The sequence below is a fragment of the Gallinula chloropus genome (assembly GCF_964237585.1).
Source record: "Gallinula chloropus genome assembly, chromosome: Z".
Lineage (NCBI taxonomy): Eukaryota > Metazoa > Chordata > Aves > Gruiformes > Rallidae > Gallinula > Gallinula chloropus.
This window is the reverse complement of record NC_140089.1, coordinates 50,020,422-50,047,535: the sequence shown is the minus strand read 5'-3', so window position 1 is coordinate 50,047,535 and position 27,114 is coordinate 50,020,422. Positions and strand designations below refer to the sequence as shown.

General features: G+C 39.8%; 1 protein-coding gene across 1 annotated transcript; it reads left to right on the top strand.

The window, feature by feature from the left end:
- Positions 1–3,641: 3,641 nt before the first annotated feature.
- On the top strand, positions 3,642–26,715 carry CDC42SE2 (CDC42 small effector 2; the record flags this gene model as incomplete). The annotated part of the gene is made up of 3 exons (XM_084278874.1): positions 3,642–3,748; positions 21,710–21,811; positions 26,617–26,715. The coding sequence occupies exons 1-3, from the start codon at positions 3,695–3,697 to the stop codon at positions 26,713–26,715; spliced, it is 255 nt and encodes an 84-aa protein (XP_084135000.1). The 5' UTR covers positions 3,642–3,694.
- Between the last annotated feature and the right edge of the window lie 399 nt (positions 26,716–27,114).

Genomic DNA, 27,114 nt, shown 5'->3' with positions numbered 1-27,114 from the left:
TTTAATTCAAAGACAACACATTGAAAAACTGCTTGGTGCTGATTGCAGAACCACGAAACGAAAGACAAATGTGACACTACACAAGCTATAGAAGATAAAATATGTTTTTAAGAATGAACATGTAACCAGAGATGATTATTCATGATTTCTAGTGTGGTTTGTTGTTCAGCAGCTTTTGATTTACAATATGGGAAAGGCAGTTTCAAAGAGAACTCAGTCCTGGAGGGCACAAGTCTAAGAGTGGCTGGGTGGAGGGAGTCTTCTGCACCCTTGAGGGTTCCATGACCAGAAAGAGTCTTCCAGGCTCACAGACACAAGGCACAAACCCTTCTTTGTTCCTAGGACTTCAGCTTAACTTGGTGCTTAACGCTTCAGTGAGCAGGAAGAGTGTGCCAGTTACCAGTGAGAAAACAGGGAGATGGATTGACAGAGGAATTTCCCTGTATGTCTTCTGTATGCAGCTGTAACAGCAGAATGGAAGTTGACGTGCTGTCAGAACAGTAGTTTGATATGCTAAATCTGTACTTTGTCAGAACAGGATTGTGAGGAAGTCATAACATAAGTGTCAGAATTTCAGGAGCAAATTAGAATATTGGGATGCTTGTGCAGCAAGAGAAGCCCACTGCAATATATTTTTTTATAGCTCCAGCAGGTTACCATATCACAGAATCACAGGGGTTGGAAGGGACCTCAAGAGATCATCGGGTCCAACCCCCCACCAAAATAGGCTCCCTAAGACAGGTCGCCCAAGTAGGTGTCTAGATGGGTCTTGAATATCTCCAGAGAAAGGGACTCCACCACCTCCCTGGGCAGCCTGTCCCAGGGCTCTGTCACCCTCACTGTGAAAAAGTTCTTCCGCATGTTGGTGCAGAACTTCCTGTGCTCCAACTTGCAGCCATTGCCCCTTGTCCTATCCCCACAGACCACTGAAAAGGGGCTGGCTGATTCCCCCTGCATCCCCTGCTTCAGATATTTATAAACATTAATAAGGTTCACCCCTTAGTCGTCTTTTCTCAAGGCTGATCAGCCCCAGTTCTTTCAGCCTTTCCTCATAAGGGAGATGCTCCAGGCCCTTCATCATCCCTGTACCCCTTCTTTGGACTCTCTCAAGGAGATCCCTGTCTTTTTTTATACCAGGGAGCCCAGAACTGGACACAATACTCCAGTTGGGGCCTGAGCAAGGCAGAGTAGAGGGGGAGGATCACCTCCTTTTGACTTGCTGGCCACGCTCCTTTTGATGCACCTCAGGATCCCACTGGCCCTCTTAGACACCAGGGCCCACTGTTGGATCAGGGCCAACCTGTCATCCACCAGGACCCCCATATATTAGAGTTAATGCTCTAACTTTGAGTAGTTGTTTTGTCAGTTTCTCGATTTCTGAACAGCCAGCATGGGGGGGGGCGGGGGGGGGGGGGGTATTGGTAGACTACAGAGCAAGTTGGAGCCTATCTTCTCAGCTGTAAACCCACAAAGTTTTTAGGACATAGGAGCTGTACATCACTGAATTAAAACTGTCAGTTGTTACATGGTTAACAGGACTTAACCTTTTAATTCCAATTTTGTTACATATTGAATCAAGTTTATAAAAGAATTGTGTAGCATGGAAATTCTGAGGCTACAGAGAACAGTATTTTCTTATCAAGCTTTTCTACATTAGTCCAGCTCTTGCTAGTTAAAATTCCAGTTTCAAAAGAGATTGAAATTTCATTAATCAGAAGAATTGAGTAAACAGTCTGAAGCTACCTATGCACAAAGTGAGAACTTTCTTAGAGTTATTTTCATTTTTTGATTTAACACTGCTGGTTAATAATTCCTATGTTTTATTGCAACTTCTTGACACATACATAGGATTTAGCTGACCATCCTTGAGGTAGAAAAAAAAATCTTCCTTTAAGTAGTGGAAATATATCGTATTAGCACGATATGAAGACTGACAAAAGAAAGGATGTGTGAAGGATTTTTTTGTTCACCCTGAAGGTGTTCTTTTTAATAAAACTGCTTTTCTTTGTATGGTGCTTGTGATAGAAAAAGCTGGCAAAGCCTTTTTTCTCCCATACTACTCTGTTCTTTCGGCAAGAAATGCCAAAACCAGGTATATAAGCATAATTTAAACATTACTAGCAGCTTTTTCAAAGTTAGGAGAGGCAAGTACGTTTGCTGGGCTTTTGCTGTTTAGATGGTGTTATTGCAGCATGTGTTTATTTCGCAAAGAGCCTCTGTTAGTCTTTTAAAAGGTAAGAAGTACAAAAGCCTCCCAGGGGCTTCGGACTTAGTATGGGAGGGGTGCTACTGTGTTTCTGTATGTGTGTCTTGTAGCCAATGGTCCAGGAAAGTATCTGGCTGGTAGTGGTGGCACAGTACAGTAACTTGGCACGTATGCTGCAACTGATGGAAGTCATTGCTTAGGTGCTTGGCATGTGGAGGATTGATGAAGGCTAAGTGGGACTGCTGTGCCACAGAATGCGTGCATGTACATGTGTATGTGTAGCTTATGTATCTCATGGAGTCTCCAAACCACTTCATACTGTGAAGAACTGCATACAGATACTGATGTGTAGTTATGCTCACATTTCTTTGAACGAAGATGCAGTCATATAGAGAATAATTAAGGAGGGTGCTTGTAAAAATTTCTGAGTGCTCATTAGCTCACTTTCTTGGCAAGTACAGTTTATGATCGTAGAATCAAGAATCATAGAATATACTGAGTTGGAAGGCAAAGTAAATGACCAGGGTGAAATTTCATAGGAACTTGCTGAAAGAAACTGGGTTGGAGATTAAAGGAATGATTGGAATCCTTGGTTGTTCCACATGAGGAATTTTATGGGTTTAAGGAAACCGTTTCAGGCTTGACAAGTGATCTCCTATTTTAAGCCAAGTATACATGAAGCAGGAGGGTAGAGAGAGTGGAAGGAAAATACCTTGAGTTGATAGAGTCCAGCAATTTTGCAAATTTTCCAGACACAGAAATTTATTCATATGTTTTCTCAACATTCAGAAGAGTATGCATCTGCCTGAAAACCATGTGGTAGGTTTAGGGGTAAATGCTGTTTAAACCTCACCCTGTGAATGGACTGGGAAACTTTCTGTTGAGAAATACAAAGTGTCAATTGGCACATTCCTGAGAAGTTTAAAGGGATGTATGGACAATTGTCCTTTCTAAAATGACATCGGAAAGTTAGATCAAACAGAGATAGGTACCAAACCATTGAACACTGGTTCTTGGTATCATCTAAACAAAGCTGGAATGTCAGCCTTGTGTATTTCTGGTATCTGCCATTTTTGGTAGTCACTTTAGAAATGCACGTGACTTGTTTGCTTGCTCAGGTTGTTATGAAGAAATCACTGGTGTGGGTGGCAGGCTGGAAGCACGAGATTCTGTATGTTCTTTCTTTTTGATGCAATGTACTTCTGTTTTCAGGTTCACGTAACGCTAGGGACCAAAGAAGCCACGTAACATTTCTGCGGTGCTGGGACCAACATTCTGAAAGAAGAATCTTTTTTAAAAGATAACTTTTTGCCTTCAAGTTTTTAGTCGTGGAACTGACTTGCCTTCGGAGAAGAACGCAACAAAGAACAGCTTTTTCACGTTGGAGTCTCTATAAATAAACCTATTTAAAGAAGTTGCTACCTGAAGACAAATTCACGAAGGTTGAGTTCTGCTTTTCGTCTGTGTTCCCACTTCTGATTGTAAAGAATGAGTGAGTTCTGGTTGTGTTTCAACTGCTGTATTGCAGAACAGCCTCAGCCTGTAAGTATGAATATTGACTATGCTTTGTTCTTATATAATTGACTACATTGTTCACATTTTCTATTTTTCTCATGGCTTTTTAAATTAGTGCTGTTTGGCCAGGCTCAGTGAGAATTAAGGAATTGGCATCCTGGCTAAGTGGGGGGGAAAAAAGAGTCTGTTCTAGACGGTTCCCACACAGAGATTTACCTGTCCTTAAGATCAAATCTATCAAAAGTCTTTGGAAAGAGCCTTTATTTGTTTGACTTGAAGAGGAGGGGAAAGTAAGGGAAGGGTGAGGAGGACCTAAATTACCATTCTAAAATGATTTGTAGATGTGCCAACTTGTATATGGTTTAAGGCCTACGGTGTGATTGGAAGAAAGGACATTATTCTGTTAAGTCCAGAGCAAAATAATCTTCACCTTAATTGAATTAAGAATTGCAGCCTTGATTGTTTTGTTTATTGTTTGGGGTTGTTTTTTAATTTTAGCTGAAACCTTAGGAGAGTGATGAGATGTGTTCATACCATACATACTTCTTTTGAAATAGAATTTGGAATGGCAGTTGTGTGAAAAAGTACTTAGCAAAAATTTAGATTAAAGAACATTTCAAAGCATACGTAAGAAAGAAAAAGTACAGAAATATTCCTGGGTTTCATATACTCAGTACCTTTGGACTGTGTTCCTGAGTCACGTGCTGTTGGGAGAAGGTCTTTCTGTGTGGACCAGGAATATTATTAGACTGTGAGAAAAATCATTGTGTACTATGGCATCCAGATCAAACTAAATGAATGTATAGAAAAGGAAGTCATCTTCTGATTATATGCAAAAGAGCCCACTTACTACTAAAGGACATCCTAGAGTTACAGCGCCCAGGTGAATCCCAGAGTGAATAGAGTAAACTCACATTAATATGCTGAGACATAAGTATCTGGCTTTAGGCAAGCCAAAGGATTAAAAAATAATAATAATCTAGTGTTAGGTGTTGTCATTGCAGAAAGCCTGAATGCCAAACTGATCCTTGGGCACACAAATATTAAAGTGTGACCGTTAACATTTCTAACAATTGAATGCAACTTTATCTCGCTCTTCATCAAGTAGAGTCAGGGAAGATGAATTCTGAGATACTGACTTGAGAAAGTACAGTCCTCTTCTGTAGCTTAAATACAAAGCTACAGAATGCTAGCTGCATCCTTAGAGTGACAAACTTACTTGCCTAGTTTTTGGAACATATATCTCAACTAAAAATAAGGTATGACTTAAGTCTTTGAGATGGAAAATAGCGTTTTCTGTTTTGTCTACAAGAATCCTGATGTTCAGTCCTTATACAATCGTGACTTGAGCTTTCTGATACAGTGAAGTTACTACACAAGAAATATATGATATATGTTAATACAGCTTGTATTATGTCATGATCTGTGAGCCATGACTCACGAAAAGGGTGGAGAATACACTTCAGAAGTGAAGTGAAACAAGCCCTGTATGTCTTGTATGTTTCTGCTGATCTAATAGTGTGTATTTGCTTAGGAGATTAAAACCATCCTTAATTTGAGATTGTGGTGGTTTAGGCCTGGCTGGAGGCTAGATGCCCACCCATGTTTCTGCACAGGCTGCAGGAACATCATTTTCTCTGGCACCTGGGACACCTCCTCCCTCTCCATCTCCCTGGCCTTGGTGTCTGCACAACTCGTCACATCTTCTTATCTTGCTCTCCTCTCTGGTGGCAAAATGCACCTGCCTCTGATTCCCAGAGGCGCTGTGACCATTGCTGATGGGCTCGGCCTTGGTCAGCAGTGACTCTGGCCTTGAATTGGCTGATGTTTTTACTCTCTGGGGCCTGCAGAGACCTTCTGGCTGCTTCTTGCAGCAGCCATCCCTGCAGCCCCCTGTTATCTACCAGTACCCAGCTACACCAAACTGCAACAAAGATACAGATAGAACATTGCTGAGCACTGACCTAGTTCCTGAAATCTGCCTTTAAAATGTTATGGGAGCCTTGCTTGTTACAAAGCACCAAAATTCAAGACTTCTCTCTGAAAAAAGTTGAGGCCCTTCCATGGCATACTTGACAGTAGGCACGTAATGGTTGTTCCATTGCAGTTAGCTCATTTTGCTGTCTTGTGCTGTACAGCTATTTTTCTGCTGTGCATTGCTGCAGTAAGTGGAGTATTTAATCAGCTGTGTGTATATATCTGCATAAGTAAAGGGATGTTTTTCCTCTCTGACATGTACTTTCTCATACTCTCAAAGTGAGAAAACTGATGAACCAGACAGGTGGTAAGGAAGATGTTTGTCTCTGCCAGTATTGTCTCATCACATGTTTGAGAGAATTACATGCTGAAATCCATGGCAGTTTTTAGCCCCAAAATACTGGTACTTCCTGCCCTGTTGTAGCAAAAGAAAGGTGAAACATGCAAGTTTGAGCAAATGCTACTTGACTGTCCCTACCCATGCATTCATTCAATGTTAGGTTAGTCCAGTTGCTCAGGACAAATGTCCCATCTGATTAGTGTCTTCTCTTCTATGTGCATTTTACCTCCTGCGTCTCAACTTCTTCATGACTAATGATGTCACGGCTGTCACCTTTGTGTTTAGCTTGCTCTGTCTGTGGAAGGATTTAATGTGGCCTTGTAGCAACACTAACAGCCCCCAGCCTCTTGGAATAAAGACCTTGAAAGCAGGAAGTTACTTAATTTGCTACTTGTTCTGATCAATGTCATTTGTTTTGTCAGATAGTGATATCTGTGACACCTTTAATATCATTGATAATGATATAAATTTTTAGCCTCTTCACTGGAACTTCTAGTATTTGCATGTTTCTATGATATTTATAGGTTCTATTGAGCTAAGGAGTTTTCTTCCTCTCTTGAAATCCAGGATGCAGGAACTCTCTTGCTTTCTTCTGGCAAAATTCTAGCATAATGTATTAAGAATCATCAGATGGCATGTCTTTGCTGCCTTAGGGAACTTAAAATCAAAAGTGCATACATAGACTCAGTACTTTCAGTCTGTTTCATAGAAGATTATTATTTGGACTGTAGGCAAAGGCATCTTGTAGGTTACTGCCAATACTCTATGCCTTGCAGACTTCCATATTGGTGCTTTCCAGTGCATTTTCATGGTTTTTAACTATGTCTTTACAGACTTGCAAATTTTATGGTAATAAGAACACATTACTTACCATATCCCAGAGCAGAACAGTAATGATATTGCAGTTATATATTAGTGCACTTCTAAGAGGTTCCTTAGTTAAAAGACAATATTCAGGTGTTAGCTTAATTGTTTATTGAAATGTATCACAGCTCAGCTTTTTGTCTTTTGTCAGTGCTAAAAGGATGCACCCTGTTGCTGTGAAATAAAGTCATCTGGGAAGGCAGTGTTATACTCTCCCTCTTAAAGTTACTTTGGTTGCTAAATATTTCACTTGGTGTGCTCTATAAGATTGTGGAAAGGGGCATGTTTGAACATGTGTCTCTCTACTTCTCTGAAATAAGGTGATAAATGAAAAAATTGAGTATGCAGGGAAACAAAACTAAATAGTGATACACTTGAAGGAAGCATGTTCCTGAGTCTTTAACCACAGTAGATGCAAATAAAAGCCAAGGGAAGGTGTTGTCATATCAACTTCTAGTTTTGCCTTGTCAATTTTGAGTTGATAATATATTTTGCCATAGTGAATTCTTCAGACAACTAGTTGCATTTATATCTGTTTTCACTACACCAGTGAGGTGATGCGCATCTCTTAATAACTAAGATCAGATTTTCCTGTTAGTTAAACAGCCTGAATTCAATCTAATAATCTGACCCAACCTTTTTTTTCTTTTTTCAATTTGAAAAGAGTAGCACTTTGTGTGATTGCACCAGGTTTCATACACCTCCCACTGATGATACCCTTTATAGGTTCTGTAAGCTGATCTTGCACTTCCAGTGAGAAAATGAGTCTTTCTTCCTATGAGCTGTCATCCTGTCCATGGCTGCGTTTCAGTAAACTCCGCCAAATTCCAACTACCAGATGCACTGCTTGGTAACAGAAGTTTAGAGAGCCTTTTATACTGCAGATTTTCAGAGAACATGTTCGTGGTTTCTTTCTTAGGCTGAGCTTGTCGCCTACACCAAGAAGCTGTTATTTTCCTCAACATTTTTCTTCTTTCGTGTCCTGTCCATTTTTAACTCAAAAAGTTAGTTTTCGGTCTGAGAAGTTTCTGGTCACAATCTGGTGCACTCTCACCTGGTTTGTGCCTCCACCTAGGATGAGCTCTTGGTTTCCTTTGAGCTCTATAAAAGAATAAAGTGTGCCCTCCTTGCTCTGAGCTTCCTTTCTAGTTAACGAGTTACTGTTTTGTTGCTTCTCTCTGGTTTAGATTATTTGCATTTTGAGTTATGTCAAAGGGCTGTTAGGGTTTTGCTGCATGCCATACTGTGCCATAAGTGTTTAAGGTGGCTCAGAAAGTGATGTTTCCTTGATACATTTTTTTTTAATATATGAAAGAGGATTGACAGATCTGTATTTAGATTGGGGAGGCCCATCTTAAAATGCAGGCAGAAAAGCCCTGCACATACTGCTGTATTTATCAGCTGAACTGAATGCTGAATGCCTCAGAAGATACAAATGAGCTTGAGTGGTTACTTATGGAAATTAACCACTGATTAATATTGTCAGCTTTAGCTTTTTTCCTAGAGAAGGAGTCACAGATACAGCTAAGGATATGCCTGCCACTGCAACCCTTAGAAACTTGAATGCAAGAAAGATAACAGAGCATTCCCACAGCATAACAAATGTTGTATAAGTCATCCTCAGTAGCCATGCACAGTAAATGAGGTGTTGGCTACTGCTCCTCCTTCAGTATGTCAGTGATGTGCAAACACAGCTTTTGTCTTAAAATGACTGAAATTCGGGCTCTCTTATTCATTAAATTTGTTCAGCCTACCAAATTCAGTAGGCCTGTGAAAGGCTCAAATGTAGAAGGTAGCTACTAGAGAGCCCTCAGAATTGGCCTCTGGAGTTTCATACTGAGCTGTGAGTTCACATGTCAAATTCCTTCTTTCTCCTATCCAGTGCTGTGGTAGAAGTAGCACCTTATCAAAGGGGGCAGGATTAAATAAGCAGCAAAATGCTTGGCCTTTATTTCTCACACCTGATCTGTCTGTGGTGCTTTCAGCCTGATAGAGCTGCTTTAGATTTTTTTCTTTCACCTTTAAATTAGCCCCCACACATCTTAAAATGCCTGCTGCGATGTTCAAGTATTAAAATGTTGACAAAGAAAACAAAAAGGCAATATTTTATATTTATGCATAAATACGTGAATGAAAATTAACTGAATATTGTGTGATCTTCTATTGTGGCTGTGATTTTTTTTTAAGGAGCTCTTAGCTGTATCAGTGCTATTTATTTAATACTAGGTGATGGAATGAAAAATAGCTCCTTGGGGCAGGGTGGAAACAACAGTTACGCTAGGTTTCTGTTGTATCTTGCCATTGTGAAGATATTTGAAGCTTTTAATATTGACAGGCTCTATAGAGCTCAGGCTTTCTGTTTACACATGGGTAATAAATAGATAGTACTCTTTGTTGATCTGGACATCAATGTTAGAGCCCTTGAATTGCTTGTTTCTTCTAAAACTCTGAACTTTTCAGTGAGAAGACATCTTCAAGAGCAAAACCCAGTGTCACAGACAAAAAGAGCTGACAAAAGCAGTTGTCAGCTGCAGAGTCGGTCCAGTCCAGCACAAGTTCATAGATTTCCAGCCACTCTTGGAGACTGTGCTGAATCATTTGAAATTAACAAAGCCAGTTAAATTTTTTGGTTTGTTTTTTTTTTAAATGGAAGTTGACATTGCAAAGACCTCATGTTTTTGGTGTGCCTTAATTTTGATGCTTGGCATTTCAGCTGTTTTTACCCGTTCTGCTTTTCATGTCAGAGCAGGGAAATGGGCGAGCATGTAGGTTTAGGGGCATTTCTGTGTGCCAACACCTAGAGGCAGAGGTGACTTGGTCGTGGTTTGAGGTGTGCTCCTTCACTGACTTGTCTTGCAAGTATGCTTTGTGTTAGTGAATAGAGAAGTGAGTCATTGGCCTAAAGCTAAGTGTTCAGCCTTTTATCTTTAACTGGTTTTGATGTAAAAGAGAGTTATTGAGAATAGAAGTTTCCACTGCTGCTATCTTTCTGTATTTTTATTGTAACTTTTCTGCAACAAGTCTGAGTTATTTTGTTAGAGATAATTAAGACCAGTATGTAACTCAAAAATATACATTTTTAAATGGCTGAAGGTCTCTGCCTGCAGTTACACTTTTAATTATCAGAATTAACATTTCACCATTATGAAAGTTTTCATTTTTCATACTGTTCCTTTGGTTCTGCAGTTCTTGTCATGACACAGATGAGAGACATGCATGATAATATTCCCACTGAATGACACTATAGCTATTCTTCATGTATTCTCAGAGATCCTGAAATTACAAGGTACCCATTGAGCAACAGACTTTGATACATAATCATTTGCAATAATTACCTCACTTTCATCTTCAGAGTGGCTTAGCTGATTGCTCTAAAATGCTGACTTCTGTAATTCTGGCTTAATACCCTGCTGCAGCGTGAGGAGAATAGGGAAGCGAGGTTGGGCAGAAAACCTGAAGATGTGAAGCACACTCTGCTGCAGATTCAGGAAATAATGCCTCTCCTAGCCCATTGGTTTTAGTTTTGCTTTTAAAGTACTTTCAGAAGTTTTTTTAACTACTTGGGTGTACCCTCAAGAGAACTGTAGCTGAGGTAAGATAGCATCTTTCCTTGTGTGTTCTCATGCAGATAACTGTGGCACCTCGTCATTTATTGACAAGTCATGCTCTGAGAGCAACCTGGCATCAGCAGAGAGGTGTGCATGGAATTCTTTTAATACTTGTAGGCTACATTATCTCTCTCCTTGCAATTTTAAATTCAGTTCAGTCTCAGAATATCTTGCCTTATTCGGTGCTTTAAGTACAAGTCTTTCTTTAAGCACAAGATCAAAGTCTTGCCTCCACTGAAACCTCCAAGTTACACCACTGATTCTGAGTTCAGTTTTCTTGCAGCTCAGGCCTGACTCACTTGAGATGTAAGCATTGTTACACATTTTTTACAGCTGGAAGATGTCAGGTGTGTTATTGGGGGAGCTATATTGTAGTCCATCAGTGGCTTCAGAGCCTCCGACCTGAAGTGAGGAAAGAACAGAAAAATGGATGGTGTGGGTAGAGAGAAATGAGCTGGATTTGAATAAAATGGAGGAAGCTGAATAGATGTTACCCGGGGGTTTCTCCAGAATGATAGAATTTTAGAGGTGATGTCACATCAGGGTTTTCAAAAAGTTTCATAAACTAGTTGTTCATTTTTGCCTCATTATGTGTATTTGCATAAAACTTGCCTTAGAGGGTGCTTTAGCAATTTTGTGAACTGAAAAACTGATGCTATCAGGAATTAGCTAAAGAAAGCCCATTTGGCTGTGTTCAGCTGGGAATTAAAGTGATTGAAGTGGCCATGATGAAAACAGTGTTAACTGACTGCTGGAAGACTAGAAAGATGTAATCAAGAACTCTTTGTATGGCCCCACCCCTAAAGAAATAAAACATGCACCTATCTCAGGTCGGTGAGATTCAGATGCTCCTTTTAACTCAGGAATAAAATGCTAACATTTCCATTATAAAAAGAAGTAATGATCTTACACAGAGAAAATAATCAAGAGGAATTCTACACATTTTAATACATCCACACCTAGATTCAAATCTGGCAAGAAACTGACTAGTGTGTTAGCTGATTTAGTGGTTAAAGAAAGTTAGGGTTTTTTTTTTCAGGCTGCCACACTTAGTACTTGCCTGCATATCAAAGGCATGTACTACCACAAGTTATAGTTCCTGGTTTCCCTGATTGTTGAAGTATGTTTCTGATGGGTTGGATTTTGGTGGCTTGTATTTTTCTCTGTGTGTAGGGAATAATCTGCTGAATTACAGCAGTTGCCAGAGTATTTTTCTGGGTGCTTGCCTGGGATCCTGCTAACTGTGCTGAGATCTTAAAAAAGCACTACCAAATAATAGTAATTAACAAAAAACCTCTTCAATGTTTAGAGGAAGGTTTAGTAGTAGGTTTTAATGGGGCATGTGGATAACTGTAATTTTTTTAAGCACACCTTAAACGTTAAAGACAAAAAATTATTCTAGCCAGATTTTAGAATGGATTATGTTAATTATAGATTACATGTTGTCTTTTTTTATACTTAACTACTCATGTGGTGCTCATTGCAAACATCTTTTCCATATCTAAAAAGGATATAATACACAGTGAGCTCCTGAAGTACACAATACACATGTGAAGTAACTACTTCATAACATCTGCCATAATATTTTACCAATGTGAGGATATCTTGATCATCCTTTGAAGACAGTAAAATTTGTCTCGGTGGTAGCATGCTTCATGTCACCAAGATGACATTCTGCAGTACCTTTGCCTCTTTCACAGTCTCCCTGAACTTCACCCTAGCGTCAATAGTAATTTATGTTTAGTCAGAGTGAACAGAAGAGTTTACATCAATCTTATCTCTCTCTACTTTATGTAAGAAGAAAACTTGCAGTTGCCAGGTCTGCAAACCCATTCTGGGTTCAGAGTCAAGCTGAATCTTTTTCCCACACTGGTGCAGTAAATTTTCTGCAAGTAATCCCTTTGCTTCAGCTTGCTGGAATTTAATAAATAATTTAGTTGTGCCCAAGAAGGAATAGAATTCAACTTGGGCTCTTAGCAATATTCCCTCTGCAGGCATTGCAGGGGTGAATATTGCTTACAAATTATTAGTTATGACCAAAGACAGCAGATGCTGTTTGCAATGTGTAAGGCATGAAATGCTGCAGGATGCACTAACCTGGAACAGTTCATGCTGTTACTGTTCCTCAGATAAACAACCACACCTAAATTTTAGACTGTTTTATGCAACTTTATTTGACGTAGTTTTTAAACAAAAAATAACTACTGTTGTAACTATTCAGTTTCACAACACAGAAGAGTGGTCTGAAGTGAAGCCTGCAGGGAAACAATTGTGAAGTGCAGAAAGGTTTGCATTTGTCAGGTTTTCTCCCTAGTGGTCCCAGTGAAGGAATGTAGAGTATCTTGATAATTCATGGGGCTTTCTACTTTCTGATTCTTAGCTTTGTAAGCAAGAAAACAAAACCCCTTTTTGCTGTTTTTAGTGGGGAATTTTTTTGCCCTTGTTTTTAGAAGAATATTAGATTCATAAAGTGTATGTAAATTTTACTGCATTTTCAGTATGTTAAAACTAACACTTTAAAGCTTACAAATTTGTTTAAAATTGTCTAGAATTGTATCATAGAACTAGGGTCACTTCTGAAGCTGTTATGTTTGGCTTTGCATAAAAGCAGCTGGAGTATAAACCAAGTATACTACTTTTCTACTTTTTATGAAGACAGACTTTTTAATCTGCTGAAGAGCTATAGCAGTTCCTTTTTTTTTTCTTTCCCTTTTCAGGAGGACTTTAACATAGCTGCTACAGGTTATTTAGGACAAAGAAATGTGAGAGAATAGCCAGAAGCTTAAAGTGCCAGGATTTCTTAATACTACTCTATTATCTTTTAGCTACGCAGCCTTTGGGATCCTTTATCAACATAATTTGTAAATCATTTGTTCTTGCCTGTAAGGAACACCATCAGTATTTGGGGAAAATTCCTGCCTGGATGGCTGTGAAATGAGACAGTTGACCAGTACCTTTAGAGGACCGGGACAGAAAATAAAGTTGCTGTAACAGAGAAGAGCAAGGACTGGAGGCAGACAGGACTCCTGAAAAGTCAGTATGAGGTGGGCAGTACATGCCAGTCACCTGGAAGAATGAAAATTATTCTTGCTGTCTGTGCCTGCATGTGCTTCCTTCCAGCAGGCAGTGAAGAAGGGGTTGTGGGGCAAATTCCAGGGCCTTTTGATTTTCAAAAACATTTCTAAAACACTATTGCCATACATCTGAAGTGAAAGGTTAGAGGCCCTGAGAAGCTCTCTGTAGAGTAACTGTAAAGTGAGAACTGTTGTTTTACTAATTCCATGGCAGACAGCTTGGATTCTACTTACTAAAAGTGAGACCTTTCATGTTGATGCATCTGTTATTGTCCTAAATTATTTTGATGTAGCATGCAGCTCCCCTTAGTGTAAAGCCTGGAAGCTACTGGGAAGAATGTTAGGTGCCGATGTCTCTTCAGGACAGCAGTTGTGGGTGGCTACTCTAATACCAACTTTAGAATTGCTGGTACTAGACTTGAAGGAATGCTTTCAAAAAGTATGCAAGTACACTATACAGTAACAGAAATTCTGCTCACACAGTAATAAATTTATTATTGATAACTTAATGCAGAAGGAGGAATAGGCTTGCCACAGAAATTGAATAGTTGAGTAGAAAGATTTTCGTGGATATTAAGAGCAGCCAAAGTTACCTATAAAAACGATTGTGTGATGTGCTGTTGATTCTACTTGTGTGGCAGTAAATTCTGAATAATTAAATTTGAGTACAGGCCTTTGTGTTGCTGCTCTATATCAGATAATATTCTGAAGATGTCAAAATTTGAGCTGAAAGCTATTCTAAGTCTACACACAGCTGTTGATTAGAACATTTCTTAAGAGTTGCTGGTAGAGTGCTCTTCCAGAGATGCTTGTAGCAATGCTATGTGTGGGCTTGGTATCTAAGTATGCCTGAAATGTCTACTGGGCCATGCTTAGCTAAATTGTCTTTGATGCTTGTTGTATTGTCTTTTATTTTGTGTGTAATATCATCCTTTCCACATCAACTAGTGGGATCACATTTCGAATGTGAGTTATTTTTCACAGCATGGTAAGAAGATGGGGTGGCTGTTCCTGTTTCCCTTACGTGGGTTGTAACTCCTTTTTACTTTGATGTTTCCAGAGGAAGCAATGTGATAAATAACACCATCATAATATAATGGAATACCGTGTAAACAGATCAAAAAGCATACATCTCAAAAGATTCAAGAAGGTGCGGAATTTGTTGAAAACAAAGGAGCTGTTTAGGATAATACGTGCCATACAGTTTGAGGATTTGTTTATTTATTGAGAAAAGAGATAAATTTAATGTGAAGTTGTAGTTAAAATCCAGCTTCTATACCATTTTAGATTCTTTCATTTTCCCTTTACTTTTATCTTTTTCTAAATACAAGTGGAACTGCTAGTTCAGAAAGCCATCAGATTTGCTCCTTGTTTTGCCACTTAGGTGGTGGTTAGGAGGGAGTGGTTAAGATTTTAGTTTATGTTCCATAGTCCCTTAGTTATGTTTCCTTGTTTCTTTTGTATGGTAGACCTCTTGGCATAAGGCATTTGAAACTTCAAGTCCTAGTTCTTCATTCTTGCTTAAGAGAATAGCTGGTGTTCTGCAGTTCAGTATAGTCAGTGTCATTTTATGGTTCAAAAATTAAAATAGACGTTAAAACTTTAAACATGTTCTGATGCTTCACTAGAATGTCAACATTACTGTGGATAGTGTCTCATTCATTTAATCAACTTCCATGTAGTATTTGCAGATTGTATAAACGTTGGGATCGGCAGTTGAAAGCTCATGGGTTTAAAAAGTTTTAAAAATTGGAAAGTTCTGCAGTATTCAGGGACAGGTTTAGGAGGCATATGGCCTTTTCTTCCTCAGACATTTCATACTGTTCATGTGGTGATCCTGTACACCCAGTTACTGCTTTCACAGTGCTAGTGTGCCACGTAACGATGCAGTTTCTAGAAATGGGAGTGTAATAGCATTCCAGCTTTATATATGTATGTGCTATTTGTTGGTTTTAACATGAATCTCTCTAGGGAGGAAAATGTGGAGAAGTGGGTCTTAAACATTTAATGCACAAAACCAAATACAAGTGACACCCTTGCCCTTGTAGCCCCTTTATATAGGGTTTAGTGAACAACATTCTTTAAGACCTTTTTTAGGTGATTTTGAAGGGTTGGTCACCATATGTCACTCAGACTACAGCTTGTGTTGAGACAGACAGCCATCCTATGCACATCGGACTATTTTGGGAGCAGAACAGCATGTGTGTGGGAGGATGGAAAGCTACCTCTGCAGAGTGGATGTGATAGTTCCTGTTCTGAGCAAGTACTTATCTCTTCCTCTGTGTGTGCAGAGGATCAGCTGGATGACACAGCATAGGGACTCTGCTGGTGGTGCTTATTTCAGAGGACATATAGAAAGTAGGAGAGATCAAAAAAGGAAAGTAAAATGAGTATTTAACCTGTCAGTCCTATCTTGAAATGGTTTCCTATCTTACCTTTGATTAAACGATTTCCTTAGATTTCTACTTTGGTTTTATCTTGGGCCTGCATGGCTGTTGAAGTTTCAGCTCAGTTCTTGAATACAAAGCTAGCAATCAGCTCTATTTCAACGGAGAGTTGTATCATTGAAAAATTTAATAGATCACTTTGTCCTCTGGGAGAAGTTATAAAACACCTATCTTAATTGGTGGTGAAAATCCCAAAGAGTAAACCAGATGATTAAAAGAGCCTGTGTTTTTCATTGGGTTAGCCTGAAATTAACACTAGAACAAATAGTAACAGAAGTTCTCCACAAAAAGCATTGCTATTTGAGGGTTATTTGTGGAACACTCACAACCTTGTGAAAGAATGTCAAAAAACATAGCTTTGAGCCTCCGTATAAATCTGGTGTATAAATCCATATAAATGAATATCCTCAGATGTACCCGGTCTGGCCCCATATACTTGTGTATGTCTAATTAGCCAAGCAGGTCTCTAACCATTTCTTCATGGATCTGCTCTCCCTCCCTGTCTTCTGGCTCATGAAGCTGAATACCCAGGGAACATCTTCCCTTATAATTAAAGAATGAGGCAAAGAAGGAATTACGTACCTCAGACTTACCCTTTGTTGCTGTTGTTCCGCCTGTGTCCAGTAAAGGCTGGAGATTTTTCTTGGTCCCCCTCCTTTTGCTGTTGATTTATCTGTAGAAAGATTTTTTTTTATAATCTTTCACAGAATTGGCCAAAATTTTGGCCACTGGTGAGGCCAGACCTCCAGTACTGTGTTTGGTTTGTGCCCCTCACTAAAAGGAAGACTCTTGAGGTGCTGGAGCATGTCCAGAGAAGGGCGATAAGCTGCTGGATGGTCTAGAGCACAAGTCTTATGAGGGGTGGCTGAAGGAACTGGGGTTGTTTAGCCTGGAGAAAGGCAGGCTGAGGTGAGGCCATATTGCTCTCTACAACTACCTGAAAGGAGGTTGTAGCCAGGTGGATGTCAGTCTGTTCTCCCAAGTAACAAGTGACAGGAAGAGGAAAAAATGGCCTTAGGTTGCACCAGGGGAGGTTTAGATTGAATATAAGGAAGATTCTGTTCACCGGAAGGGTTGTCTATCACTGGAACAGGCTGCCCAGGGAAGTAGTTGAGTCACCTTTCCTGGAGATACTTAAATAAGATGTGTAGACATGGTGCTTAGGACCATGGGTTAGTGGTGGACTTGGCAATGTTAGGTTGATTGGTCTTGATGATCTTAAAGATCTTTTCCAGCCCAAGTCAGTCTGTGATTCCATGATCCCCAGCATATGTAGATTGGAATTTGACTATGGGATACCTTTGTGTGATATACTTTGACTTCTAATTTAGCAGCTTCTAGAAAAATAATTACCAACCTGCTGGGATGTAAGTGACATTACTCACATATTTTCTGGTATATTTCAGACCTTCATGTTACTCTGTAGTCTTGTCTTTTTTTGAGAGGGCCAGTCCTGAAGGGCAAATGAGATGCATAACCATAAAAAGGAGAAAAAATTCCAAAGTTTTTCCTTTAAATAATATTTTATAATTAGTTTTTAGTTGTTTGTTGTTTTTTTTTAATAGAAGTGTGAAACGGTTATGGTGGTTTAGGCCTGGCTGGAGGCCAGGTGCTGACCAAAGCTGCTCAATCACTGCCCTCCACAGCTGGACAGGGGAGAGGAAATAGAACAAAAGGTTTGTGGGTTGATACAAAGGTGGGGAGAGGTCACTCACCGATTACTGTCAGAGGCAAAACAGTCTTGACTTGAGGAAAATTAGTCTAATTTATTACCAATCAAATCAGAGAAGAGTAATGAGCAGTAAACCAAATCTTCAAAACACCTCTCCCCACCCCTCCCTTCTTCCTGAGCTCAACTTAGGTCCTGATTTTCCCTATCTCCATTCCCTCAGTCACCGTGGAGGGGGCGGTTGAGTTTGTGGTCAGTTCATCACACACTGTCTCTGCAGCTCCTTGCTTCTCAGGGGGAGGACTCCTCACCTCCTCACACACTTCTGCTCCAGCGTGGGATCCCTCCCATGGGAGACAGTTTTCTCTGTGAAATTCTCCAACCTGAGTCCTTGATGTGGGCTGCAGTTTTTCACAAACTGCTCCAGTGTGGCTCTCTTCCTTGTAGTGGAGACCTTCTGGACCAGACCACTACAGCGCGAGTGCCCCATGGGCTCACAGCTCCTGACAGCAAACCTGCTCTGGCATGGTCTCCTCTCTCCATGACTCCACAGATTCTGCCAGGAGCTTGCTCCAGTGCAGGCTTCCCACTGGGGCATAGAGTGTCCTTCATGTGTCTCCACCTGCGCTGGCATGGGGTCTTCCATGGGCTGCAGCAGGGTATCTGCTCCACCAGTAACCTCCATGGGTTGCAGGGGGACGTCCTACCTCACCATGGTCTTCTCCACAGGCTGCAGGGCAGTCTCTGCTCCAGCACCTGGAGCACCTCCTCCCCCTGCTCCTTCACTGACTTTGGTGCTTGCAGAACTGTTTCTCTCACATGTTCTCACTCTGCTCTCTGGCTGTAATAGCTCTTGGTGTTGCACAGGGTTTTCTCCCCTTTCTTAACTATGTCATCCCAGAGGCACTGCTGCCATTGCTTATGGGCTCAGCCTTGGCCTGCTGTGGGTCCATCTTGGAGTCAGCTGGTACTGGCTCTGTCAAACACGAGGAAGGTTCTAGCAGCTTCTTGCAGAAGCTGTGCCTGTCGCCCTCCCTGTAGCTACCACACCCTTGCTATGCAAACCCAGTAGTTTCAGCAACTTGCAGGTTTAAGATAATTTTCATATGATGCAACTGTTAGTGGCTTTCTGAATTCTGATCCTGTACTTTGAAAGAGATGCTACCCTGTGTGGGTGCAAAGTTTTGCTCGCAGATTAAGAATAGAAGACATGTATCAATTCCTTACTTCATTACTATGGTAACTGAAATGTGATCCAGTTTTGTTGCACCCAGTTTTGTTGCATCTACTGTTCAAAGGAGAGCTGCTGAAATGGATCCTCAGACTGCTTTCATTCCCCTCAGACATGTTACACACAAACCTGTGTCTCTTCTCCTTCAGTTAAAAGATTATTTGTTATTTTTGTGGTGCAAAGATTACCTGGTGTGTACTTCCAAATCTAAATGCTGCAGATTTTTGTCAAGGGAACATATTCAGTAAAGCCATTAAGCGATGACATTTCTTACTCCACTTGCTTTTATCTCACCTCTGTTGTGTTCCTTTTTCCTCTTGCCCCCTTACTAAAGGGGGAAGTGGCTTGGGACAGGGCAGGGGTCCAGGGGAGGAGGGGGGGGATTGGATATGTAAACTGAGTGCTCCTGCAGCAAGAAATACAATGTTTGATTTGCTCTGATCAAACTACTTTGTGGTCTTTTAACGTAGCAGAGCGTTTAAATAGTATTCCATTGCTTCAGGGAGATCACAGCAGTGGGCACATGCCAGGGTATAACTGGCTGATGGCCTCTGATAAGAAACTTGCTTTAGATAAGAAACAGGGTTTGATGGCGATTCACTGTAACCAGTGGTTACTGTTTGACAAGCTGATGATTAAGAGAAAATCATATGCAGTTGTTCACATGATCCAGCACATGATTCGGTTACTGACATGCCAGTGATATTAGCAACAAGTAATGGAGGAAAATTAGTTGAGTTGCCCAAAGAGTTTTGTGTTTTGCAAAGCAAACAAAATTCCTTAAGTTTGGAGACTGTCTGCATTTTCTCTGCATTTCAAAATTCTACAGAACCCAAGAAATCAAGGTTGTACTGTTTAGGCATACAAATGAACTTTACTCTGGCTGTTACTCTCTAAAAAGGGGAGAGGGACAATTACTGCAGACCTGAAACAGACTTTTAATTGGAGTTCAGTGTTTTGTACAGCTTTCTAGAGCTTCTTTCACTGCCAGTCTCACAGCATATTGCAATCCTGTATCATGTAAGAGCAGCACTGCATGTTTTAAATAGTTATCATACCTGGTGAAGATGCTCCTCATCCTGAACACATCAGATGAGCAGTTCTCTGCTAGTGGGAATACAAACCTGTATGGGATCTCTCCCCCCATGTCAGTCACATATGCTTTACTAGCTGCTACCATGCTGAAAATAGTTTGGTGTAAGTATAAGTGAACTTTGCTTCTAAAGTGAAATATTAATGCATTAGTGGGACGTGGCAATAGATTCTGTTGTGGCTTTATGAATGTTTTCTATAATTGAGACATCTCAGTTAATTTCCATAAACATTTTCTCTATGAAAGTCCTCAAACTACATGAAGATTTTTTTTTATAACTGTGCTTATTTTATTTGGTTGATCTTGTCAAATTGTTGGGAGGAGTAGAGCATTCGTTAATAATTTTTCCATAGATTAGTTTGTTTTGATTTTGTGTCTCTGGGAGATTTTATGTTTTTCTTCTCACCCCAGCTATTAACATGATTCGGTAAGGTATTGAAAACAACTGAAATCTATTTTAGTAAGAGGGAAAAGGTATGGTAAAGGATTAAATGTTTTGCACTTGTTGGCAAAACCCCGTGATGTATTCTCAATAGTTACAGGCTCTGATTCATAAAGATTTAACCTGTAGCTGTGTTTCAGTAGCAGCTAGCCTGCTCCTGAGGCATGTACCTTTGCATCTCCAGTCTGGGTGGTCCTACGATCTTACTGCAGATCAGAAATAGGATCCCTTTGAAAAGTGAGACTGAGCGGACTTTAAGATAATGGGAAACTCTTACACTGAGATTTATACCATCATGGCCATTGTTCTTGTGTTATCCTTTTCAAAGATAGGATACAGGCATGTGGTGATTGTACCCTGTGTGGTTTGTTTTGTGTAAGGTCCCTGGCTCTGGCCTAAGAAACGAGAATAGGGCTTTTCTTGTTTTGTCGCTTTAGAGGCAATACTCCTCCAAAAGCAGCTTTCCTTAGAGGAAGTCCTTACTGCCTCCAGTCTTTCATCTGTGTTATTACACTAATATAAAATGAAGCTGTGACTCAGAGAGAGAGAGGAGGCAGAGTTAAAGCAACTGTTACCTTATGTATGACAGCACAGGGATTGGGAGTTCCTAATCTGACATTCTGCCTTCCTGTCTCACTGCACCCCTTCAGTTTACAGTCTACAACCACGCAGACTGGAAGTTATCTGAGTACATGGGGTTCAGTAAAAGTTACACCTGTGACTAACCCTGGCCAAACTCAAGGCATTGTCCTGAACATCACCATGAAATATATTACAAATAGGGGCCTAAGTTCCCATGGCATGCGAATTAGGAATTCTCTACGTTAGTGGTTTCATAGACCACTATGAAATGCTCTTTGATCCTCAGTTCTTGTTTTGAATGACTAAGCCTTAAATTTGATCTGTCACATCATGGTTTAAATACAAATGTAGGCAGAAGTTACTGTATGAAATATTGCAAGTACCATTTAATAAACCATGGAATACAGTAAGGTTATTTATAAATGTTTTGTTGGCCTAAATCTCGGGAGTGGTATCAGTGCTATGTTCTGCTATAGATCCTCCCAGAAGAAACAAAGGACAGTATTGCCAATTACCAGTGTAACCTGGACTCTGGCTTTTGATTCTGTAGAAGTATCTCACAGTCTGTGAGATATCCCATGGACAGTTGACTTTTATGACACATGCTGATGTCGATGTTGCCTTTCCAGTGGCTCAGGTGGTTTCTTTGCCTTCCTTTCAGAAAAGGCGACGGCGGATCGACAGAAGTATGATTGGGGAACCAACAAACTTTGTTCACACGGCTCATGTAGGATCAGGAGACCTGTTCAGTGGGATGAACTCGGTAAGCATGAGCAGATGAAGAATACTGCATCTCAGCATACAGGAACGCTGTATATGTATTTTGTGGCTGAAGCAACAAGTCTTTCAGCTATAAGAAGGAATCTATAAAGTTGAAGAACAACCTGCTAGCATCTTAATTCTGAGTCCTGAACACACTTGAGATTATGCAATAGAATTCTTTTAGTTGCTATATTTATTGAAAATACATCGTGTGGATGCTATGGACGTTGTACAGGGTATGTGTAGAACATCTTTAAAAAATTTGTTCTGATGGCATGTATGAACTGAAGTAGAGGTATGTTTGAAAATATACCATTTTGGATAAAATACTTTAGAAGTGTCTTACAATTGACTAGAATTCTTACCTTAAATGCCCTAGGCTATTTTATATATAGTTCATGTAAGACTCCTCTAACTTACTTTTGGTTTTGGTGCACACAAATACTTTTAGGCATCCTGGTTGAGGTTTTTCAATAGTCTGTAAGCATATCTGCAGTGTGAATTATTTCCAGAGCAAGCAACAATGTCACAAGCAAAGTTTTGTGGCTTCCTGTAGGTGATAAGAGCTATAAATATTTTTATCTCTCTGATAGTGAAAAACAAGAGGCTTGGATAGATACTGAGAATCAGCTTATGAATAGATTTCTTTTACAGCTTTGTATTTATGTGAAATGTCAATCTGTTTTTAAGGTCAGTAATATACAGCCTAGAAAAGGGTTGTGTGTGGATAATGATGAAAAATATTTCCTGACCTTAATAACCTTCTTTAAAGAAGAAAAAATGTTTTGAGATTAAAATGATGAAATACACTTCCTGACAAAGGGGGAGAAAGAATGTGTCAGGTGTAAGAGTAGAGAGCAGATCTGTTAAAGAAAGACTGTTTTAATGTAGACAGGCGAGGCTATTTGTAGTTTCGAGATTACTGAAATCAGACAAAAGCTTTTGTGACTCACTATGTAGTGGGGAAGGGCAAAGTTAGAAATCTGACATGGCAAACGATATATTTCATGGAAACAACATAATAACTTGGAAGTGATTTCTACTTAACCACCTTTAAGCGAGTTAAAATGGACAAACACAGCTTCAACTGGATAAAATTCAGTTAAAGCTTAATATTGCTTAATGCAATATATTAATATTTAGAGCCTTTATAAATTGAAATAATAGAGTGACTATGAGTAGGGGTTTGGTTTTTAAAGCATGGCTTTTTGCTTTTCAAATGCTACTTGTCCCACCAGTGAGAACCTTTCTCATTCTCGCAGCTGAACTGTCTCATGTGAGGTTTGTGGTGACTGCCTGAAGCTTTGCTCTTTCACCTCAGGCTCCACCCTGCTTATTTTTGTCTCCAGATAGTAGGTAATCATTACTGTCTCTCTGTGTCAACTTTTAAATTTTGAATGCTTGCAATTAGCTTATATCTTTTTTTCTCACTTTTTTTTTGATAATGTGCTGCATCAGTCTCCAGAGTGATTTTTCTTTTCTCTGATAGAATGGATCTGCATGCAAAAAAATGATCCTTTTATTTCCTCTCAAGAATCACAGATCTCTACTTTTTCCCACTGCTTATTTTCCTGCCTTTGCTGTGGTCACACCCTGTAGTAGTATTCTTTGCAGGGTGAATTCCAAGATTACACTGCTAGAATCTCCACAAATTTTTCTGCTGTTTAATTTCCTTTATAATATGGTCATTACACTCTTCTGTGAACCTCCTTATGCCTTTTCTCCTCTGAATGCCTTGGGAAGACCTGCAGTTTTAGTAGCTTTTCCAATATGCATTGGGCTTTTCACCTGCTAGATGCTACATGCCTGCTTTCATCAGCATTGTTCTTCATTATGCATCCTTACAATCTGAGTACATAAGTTTTCTGACTATTGAAATATTTTTGTCTTCCCTGTAGAGCACCTTGCTCCTTTGTCAAAGGTACAACTTAAACAGGAGGAGCCCTCTGTGCAGTTTCTTTCTCACCCCTATCACTTTCTTATTTTACCTTCATATTCCATAGTGAAATATCTCACTTTCTTCTGCTTCATATTCACAGTTTAGTCTGTGACTTCCTGTGCTCTGTCCTTTTCTTAGTTTTCCCTTGTTTTCCTTGTCAAAGACCATCTCAGGGACCTATTTCTTAATGAAGAAAAAGAGGGGAAGAAAAGGAGGGAAAGAAAAGGAAAGAAAGAAATTAGTGAGGTAGAATAAGTGGCACAACAGATTGTATGATCTTTAATTGGTGCAGTTCTCTTCCCCTTCCATAATCTTAAAATCCTTATCCTTTCTAAATTAGACACAAGGGAGAATAACTTTGCTGTGGTGTATCATCAAAGGAAGGTTATGGCATCTTTAGGAAAGAAAAAGTGCATTTCCTGCTGCTTGTAGCTCAGACTGCCTCCAAAGGAAGATGCTTCAGGAAGATCACCGTATTTCACTAAAATTTTTAGACTTGCTTTTTCCTCACTGCTTTTAACACTGTGTGCCTCCTGTATAAGTTTGGGTACACAAAATAGCCACTGAACTGTTAAAGCAGTCAAGTTTAATTCACTGCTTTCCCACTGCTCTAGGTGTTTACAGCCCCTCTGCATTTTAGACTGGTACTTTGTTAGCCACTAAGAAAAACATCTCTCTCTATGACTCAAGTACCAGAGAAATTACTCTAACCTTTAGAAGAAGCATTCAGAAAATTACACTTCAGCCTTGCAATTTGTGTTGATTTGCTATTCTCAAAAATTTTCAAGTCATGCAGGCAAGTTGTCAGACTGGAAGGTGACATGGCCTGGAAATATTTTTTCCTGTTTCTTTTTCACTGGAGGCAGGATTTATTCAGTTGAAATTAATGACATCCTCAGCTCATGCTTGTGAATATTTACATGTAGGTTAATTATTTTCTGAGGAAAAAAGGATTATGTACAAACTTCTTTTGTCCAACGAGCAACAGAAGATGACAAGCTTGGTGTAATGTTGAAGTTTTTAAATACCACCACATGGATGTGGTTGCACTTCTCCACACTTCATTACCAAGTCAGTACTCTCTGATGTCAGACCTTTTAGAGTATTGGCTCTGAACACTTTTTCCTGAAGAAAAATGTGAATGTAATATTGCTTTGCTGCTACTGCATCTCTTGAACAAAGCCCCAAGGTAGAGTATGGTTTTACCCTGCGCTGTTTAAATACATAAAAAATCAGATCATTTGCACAGCACTGCAATATGCCCTACTATTGACAATAAGCATTCTAAAACATGCTCTTTTTTCACATTGTTTTGAGAAACAATGTGTGAGAATGTGTGCTGATTCATTGTGTATGTGTGTACGTGTATTTTGCTTTGCTGTGGAAAAGATTATGCTACTTTTGTCTTTGTATGTGGGAAATACAAAGCAGACTACTTGGAAATAGTTCTTCAGTGATGTTTTAAACCAGCTTTCTAGTGATGTTTTGAGATCTCTATGAAGGAGAGTGCATGTAATAGTTGGAAGCGATGCCCTGCAGGCACCGGCTTTGCTGCAAGTTGAATTTGTTTTGTGCTCGTTATGTACTTGTTGTGTATGCTCTTGGGTGCAAAGAGAAAAAGGTCAAAGCTTTTGAGGTTGGAGTTGCCTTCCTGCAAGCACTTGGAGATGATGATTTTGCCTCAGGCAACACAAGCAGGAAAGAACTATGGATTCCCTTGGGTTTTGTTGATAAAGGCAGTGAAAGCCATAGAGGGATGTGCATGTCTGTATGTTCGTGTGTGTATTATTTATGTACTTGTTTGCATCAGGCTAAAAGTAACCAGATAAGCTATTTCCAGGGAAGTTATAGAATCACAGAATCACCAGGTTGGAAAAGACCTTTGGGATCATTGAGTCCAACCATACTTGTCCTCTACTAAACCATATCCCTAAGCACCTCATCTATCCATCTTTTAAACACATCCAGGGTTGGTGACTCAACCTGGGCAGCCTGTTCCAGTGCCCGATGACCCTTTTGGTGAAGAACTTTTTCCTGATGTCTAATCCGAACCTGCCCTGGTGCAGCTTGAGGCCATTCCCCCTTGTCCAATCACCTGTCACTTGGACAAAGAGCCCAACCTCCACCTCTCTACAGCCTCCCTTCAGGTAGTTGTAGGCAGTGATAAGGTCTCCCCTCAGCCTTCTCTTCTCCAGGTTAAACAACCCCAGTTCCATCAGCTGCTCTTTTAAGTTGATAGACATGACTTAAATGTCCTGCCATTTAAAGGAATGGTAGCAAATAAGGAAAGTAGTGAATGCTGTTATGTAAATGCAGAAATAAAAAACATTCCACAAAGCAAAAGCTGGTTTAGAAATTTCCTTTTCAATTATCTGAAGTTAGCCATACAGCACAGCTACTATCCATGTATCTTGTAAGTTGTCTATTATTTTTGTAAGCTGTCAACTTCCCTGTTTTATCATAGAACCTGGTTTGTTCTTCGGTTTGTCAAGAATGTTTTCCATATAACAAGATGAATTCTAGCTTGTCTGATAGAGTGGAGTTGGATACTACTAAGAAATTTTATCTCTTTTGAGTAACCTAGCAGGACAGTGAAATCCTAAAGCACTCAGTTTTCTGGGGAGAGAGGAAAAATTTCTGGCTCAGTGCCAGTTCGTCCATTCTTCTGCTGAGCTTCTTGAAGAAGTGAAAATTTCAGCAAGCCGCTGCTGCACGTGTCCTCCTGCAAAAAGCTATTGTAGCTTTCATGGGAAAGGAGCATTTGAAAGTGAAACCTAAACAAGAAATGAAATTAGAATCAAGAAGGTACCATAGTTGACTAACTGCCTGCCTTGTTCTCTCTGTCTCCTCTTCCCTTCTGTATCCAGGTCAGCTCAATTCAGAACCAAATGCAGTCCAAGGGAGGCTATGGAGGTGGCATGTCTGCAAATGTTCAGATGCAGCTTGTAGATACAAAGGCTGGATAACCTTGGGGAGACCTTTCCCGTAAGTATTGCACTCTGCTTCTTAGGTACTGCCAGAGTAGTAGGGAAAACAATCATACTGCTTCATAATTAGCTCCCTATAAAGCTGTGTCTTTATGATGCCAAATTTTAAGATGCATTTCTGAATAAATATTCAGTATAGTAAAGCATGTTAAATTTTTTACACAATGAACAAGAGACTATCCTGACTGCATTAGTCTGGCTTATACCTAAAGGTACTGTCTGTAAGCCTGATTTATACCTAAAGGTATCTAAGATAGTATCTCAGTCATAACTTTGCAAGTGAAGTTAGCCATACAAGAAGTTACAGAAGGATTTAGTGATATGGTTAGGGTACCATTTTTGCAATGTGTCTGTCCATTTAAGCATAATATGCGTGGT